The sequence below is a fragment of the Lactuca sativa genome, chromosome 4, assembly GCF_002870075.4.
Source record: "Lactuca sativa cultivar Salinas chromosome 4, Lsat_Salinas_v11, whole genome shotgun sequence".
NCBI lineage: Eukaryota > Viridiplantae > Streptophyta > Magnoliopsida > Asterales > Asteraceae > Lactuca > Lactuca sativa.
In genome coordinates this window covers 94,877,971-94,883,094 of record NC_056626.2, presented here as the reverse complement: position 1 = coordinate 94,883,094, position 5,124 = coordinate 94,877,971, and the positions used below count along the sequence as shown (strand labels likewise).

The window sequence follows — 5,124 nt, the reverse complement described above, 5'->3', positions numbered from 1 at the left end:
TGTCCCGATGTTGATTGGGATGTGATCCACTGAGATTACCACATTACTAGTGGAGTTGTTTCCATCAAAGATGGTTGCACAAAGTTCTAGAAATAACAATGGGAGAGTTTTCAAGGAAGTGGCCTTCGGATGTCAGTAAACCCAATATAACAAAATTAATATAAGAATATTTTCAACTATTTACATGAATGTTAAAAAAATACACACATACATACATACGTACATACATATATATATATATATATATATATATATATATATATATATATATATCAAAAACAATTTATACTAACCAAAGAAAAAAAACTTGAAATAATATGAAGTCATCTCATTCGTAAATTTAAACATGAAGAAGCATACATTCAAATTACCTCTATTATTCTTATTGAAGGTTCTTTGCTTCAAATCGCCCATATCTTGTATTGAAACTGATCTTCCTTCATTACAACCTATTTTCATTAAAAATAAGTAAGTACATACAAGTTTCTAACTTATAACAAACATCAACATATAAAATAGATTTCGTATATACCATCTTCTACTTGTTGCCAAATAGGACTGTTCATTATTTGGATAAAACCGAATTGTCCAATTGCACAATTTGGATCAGACTATTTGGTTCAGATTTTTGGATTGATTTTTAGCAAAACCGTATTGTTATTTTGGATGTCGGACTGGTTTTGTTTTATAACATAAAATCCGAATAGTCCAAAAAAACCCGAATAATAATTAATTAATTATTTATTTATATTAGATCTATTAGCACTTGTCGTTTAATGTATAGTGTAGGTTTATTATATATACTCATAGTATAAGGTCCTTTTTGGTAAATATGTATATTGGTGTATTTATATAGTGGGAATGCAATACTAACCCTACGAGGGTATTTTCACATTTATCATGGTATCAAGAGCCGTAAGTGATTTTTTTTTCTGGTCGCTGTTACGATTCGCTCATTCCTCCTTCTTCTCGATTATGACTTACACGATTGTGTTTATGCTGCCATTCAAGTAAGAAGGTTTCACACTTCTCAATAAAATTAATCACGTCTGCTTCCTGTTTTTCTCTCCATCGACCCGTACCCTCTGTCCAAAATCGATTCCGCTGCATTAACAAGTACAAGTTGTCCGTTGAAAGGGTTCTTCTACGGTACATATTACTACAATCCTTCTACCTGCGGTAAGTTCTCTGGTATTTGTTTCGTTTTTTATTTCACACGTTTCTTTGATTTTCCGGCATCATGTCTTCTCCTGCAAACACCTCTACCGTGTCACCTCCTGCCCAACAACTTGTATATGCGGTTACAAATGTCTATAATCAATTTAGTTTCAAATTAACTGCGGATGGATCAAAATACAAATTATGGTGTCGCATTTTTCAAGATATATGTAAAGGTGCTAAGGTTCTAGGTCACATCAATGGCAAATCCAAGCCCTCAAGAGAAGATGATGAAGATTGGGAGTCAATCGACTCACGTGTGAAGTCGTGGTTCTATTCCACTTGTGATCCAACTGTTTTGCAGATTATTTCTAGCGACAATTGCACTGTTAAGGACTTATGGGACAACTTACATGAGTTTTTTCTCAATAACAAAATGCCACGAATGCTCCAATTGCAAGAACAATTCCGCAATACAAAAAAAGACGCCTCGTCAATTACCAAATATTGTCACAATCTCAAACATATTGCTGACGCCTTAGCCGATGTTAACTCAGAAATTACTGAACTGGAACTTGTCATGCAAATCTTACGTGGTCTCGCGGCGTCGTATCATAGCATCGTCGATGTTGTCACTAATACTAAGCCTTTTCCGTCATTCTTGGAAGCTAAGAATATGCTTTTACTACATGAAACCCGCGAAGTGAATGAAGATCAACTGACTGATCAATCCATCCCGGCTAATACAGCTCTTTATTCCGTTTCTCAACAATCCGGAAAATCGAAAAACAAATGGAATAAAAATCGTAATAATAACCGGGCTACTTCCAAGGGGGTGGTAATTCTAGCATATCTACTAGTACTAACCAATTTGCAGGTACAAATCCGGGTCAAAATTCTCAATTTGCAGGAATTATGGGGCCAAATCCGAATGCAAATAATCAAGCTTTACAAAATCAATCTCAAACATTTTTTTATGGTGCCCCTGGAATTCTCGGCAACTCTTTTGTGCATCCATATTATGCATACAACACAATCCCAATTAGTCCCCAACAACAAATGCAAAGTCCACATGCACCTGTCCAAGCCCAACAAGTCCACCAACTACAACACGTGTTGAATCAGCAGCCCATTGCTGCCTTTAGGCCAGCAGCGCATCCATCTCCTATTTTTTGGACAACCCACTGTTCCGCAGTCCAGGCCTACTAGCGCTGGATTTTCAAATCAACCCACTGCAAATTTTTTTGGTACACAGGTTACCGCACCGCAACAACCGACTGATCTAGCGTCCATTTTTCAAGCGATGTCGCTTCAACCACCACAAGATAACCAATTTTACATGGACACGGGTGCTTCTTCTCACATGTCGTTTAACCAAGGTAACATGTCTTCCCTCTCACCATGTAATTCTAAATCTATTATGGTTGGCAATGGTGCAATATTACCGGTTTCTCACATTAGTCACACTTTTCTTCCTTCCTATCAAAATAAATTTTTTTTAAACGATGTCCTTGTGTCAAATCATATAGTCAAAAATTTAATATCTCTTCGCAAATTCACAATTGATAATTGTGTTTCTATTTCATTTGACCCATTTGGTTTCTCTGTCAAGGATCTTAATTCAGGTACTCTTCTCCAACGATGCGACAGTGTTGGTGATTTATATCCATTTCTTCCTACTCGCACCTCTTCTGTCCCGGCTAAAGCTCTTGTTGCGGTGTCTCTTCCTACATGGCATCGTTGTCTAGGACATCCCGGTTCCTCTGTTCTTCGTTTCCTGCATTCTCGAAATTTTATTTCTAGCAACTCAAATAAAATCCCAACTTGTCATGCTTGTCAAGTTGGAAAACATTGTCGTTTACCTTTTACGTCTTCCACAACTAAAACATCTCATGTGTTTGAACTTATTCATTCTGATTTATGGACATCTCCGGTTACTAGTTGAAGTGGATTTAAATATTACATATTGTTCCTTGATGATTTTTCACATTTTTTGTGGGTCTTTCCTTTACGTGCGAAATCTGAAGTTTATAGTATTTTTTATAATTTTTGAATATATGTCAAAAATCAATTTAAAACGGACATTCAGTCTTTTCAATGTGATAATGGCCGTGAATTTAATAATCGTCTTCTTCTCACTTATCTTCAATCCAACGGTATTACCGTTTGTTTTTCATGTCCATATACATCACAACAAAATGGCAAAACTGAACATTCCATTCGTACTATAAATAACATCATACACACGTTTCTCTTTCAAGCTTCTTTATCTACTGCATTCTGGACGGAAGCTCTTCTCACCATTGTTCATACTCTTAACCTTCTTCCCACCACCACATTGTCATATAAAACTCCATTTGAGGTTTTATTCGGTTTCTTTCCGACTTATGATCACCTTCGTGTCTTTGGGTGCCTTTGTTACCCAAATCTCACCTCTACTGCCCCTCACAAGCTCTCTCCTAGATCAACAGCTTGTGTGTACCTTGGACCAGCTCCCGATCATAAAGGACATAAATGTCTTGACCTTGTCACTCAACGACTCATTATTTCTCGTCATGTTATTTTTTATGAAGATCATTTTCCCTACTCTGATTTCCACATCCCTCCTCCAGACTCGGATTATGATTCTTTAACTCTAGACGATGACATCTCACATTTATCAAGATCTTTAATCATTTATAAATTTACTAAATTATATTGTTAATAGATTAGAAAACTTCAAACAATATAATACCTTAATATGTATTTCTTATCAAAATATTTTTTGTCTGCGAAATACTAAACTTCAATAAGTTTTTCTTAGTAGTTTTTTTATAAATTTTAATTCACAACTAAACTTTTTTAGTTTATTATATAGAGGTGGCTAATATTCAAGTAATATAATATTTAAAAAAAATTGTCTCTTGAAAACCGAATTGTAAAAACCGATCTGAACGAATTGTAATTTGGTTTGATCAGATCGGATTTGAATTTAGTTTGAATTATTCGGATTCATGTTTTAAAACCAAAATCAAATTGGATTCACTTGATTGGATTGGATCAAACCGATCCATCCAAACGAACACCCCTAGCTGCAGAGACTTGTTGAAGTATGTAGCAGATAATTTTGTAATTAAAAAAATATGTTGTTGACCAAGAAAAAAAATGATAAGCAACCTGTGTAAAAAATTTAAAGCAAACTGTACTTCTAAATCGAAAGCCCATATATTAAATTCCAGTTAATCTTCATAAAGTTCAAGGTGATACAACGCATCGAGAAAAAAACTCCTCCGGTCCTAAATGGAACAAAGGGAAAATTAAGATCAAACAATATAAAAAATACAATGATAAAGGAGAATAATCTCATCACTTACAATTACGCCTGAGAGATCCGTCTCTCAATATCTTTCTTCTTCTAACATGTAAAACACAAATTAAATTTATTACTTTGATACAACATCAATATTAGGGAAACCACCAACTAATTTCACCTTTGTGTTGAGAAATAGACGTTATGTAGCAATATTGTAAGCACCGAATGGATATATTCTTCCAAATTAATTGATTGATCATCAATACTTTTATATTTACTAATCCTTTGTACATGTGGTTCGACCAACAACTACTTTTTGAACGTAAAGTCTTCATTTCCTGTCATCTATTGCTAAAAAAATTAAAATAAAACCAAAGTTTTAACAAACATTATTATTTTTCGGTTAAACTTATTTTTTATGCAAGTTTTCATTCCTCAGTTTGGTCGAAGTTACCAATCCATTGTACATGTGATACGTTGTGAAATAACTATAAATTTTACAAACTTAGATAGAAGTTCTTACCTTTTTATCTGTGTTATGTAGCCTTTTTGCCTTGGTCCAAAAAAAACAAAAAAAACTAAGATGGGTGAAAATTACACCAAATCCTCCACCATTGTTGATTAACTGGTAAAAAGTGTGTCTATGTCGATCTATTGCTAATTACAAGAGTATT

At 34.3% G+C, this 5,124-nt stretch overlaps 1 protein-coding gene across 1 annotated transcript; it reads left to right on the top strand.

The window, feature by feature from the left end:
• Positions 1–902: 902 nt before the first annotated feature.
• Positions 903–3,136, top strand: LOC111897137 (uncharacterized). The gene is made up of 2 exons (XM_023893102.2): positions 903–2,537; positions 2,771–3,136. Exon 1 carries the CDS (start codon positions 1,241–1,243, stop codon positions 2,276–2,278), a length of 1,038 nt encoding a protein of 345 aa, XP_023748870.1. The 5' UTR covers positions 903–1,240; the 3' UTR covers positions 2,279–2,537; positions 2,771–3,136.
• The last annotated feature ends 1,988 nt before the right edge of the window (positions 3,137–5,124 follow it).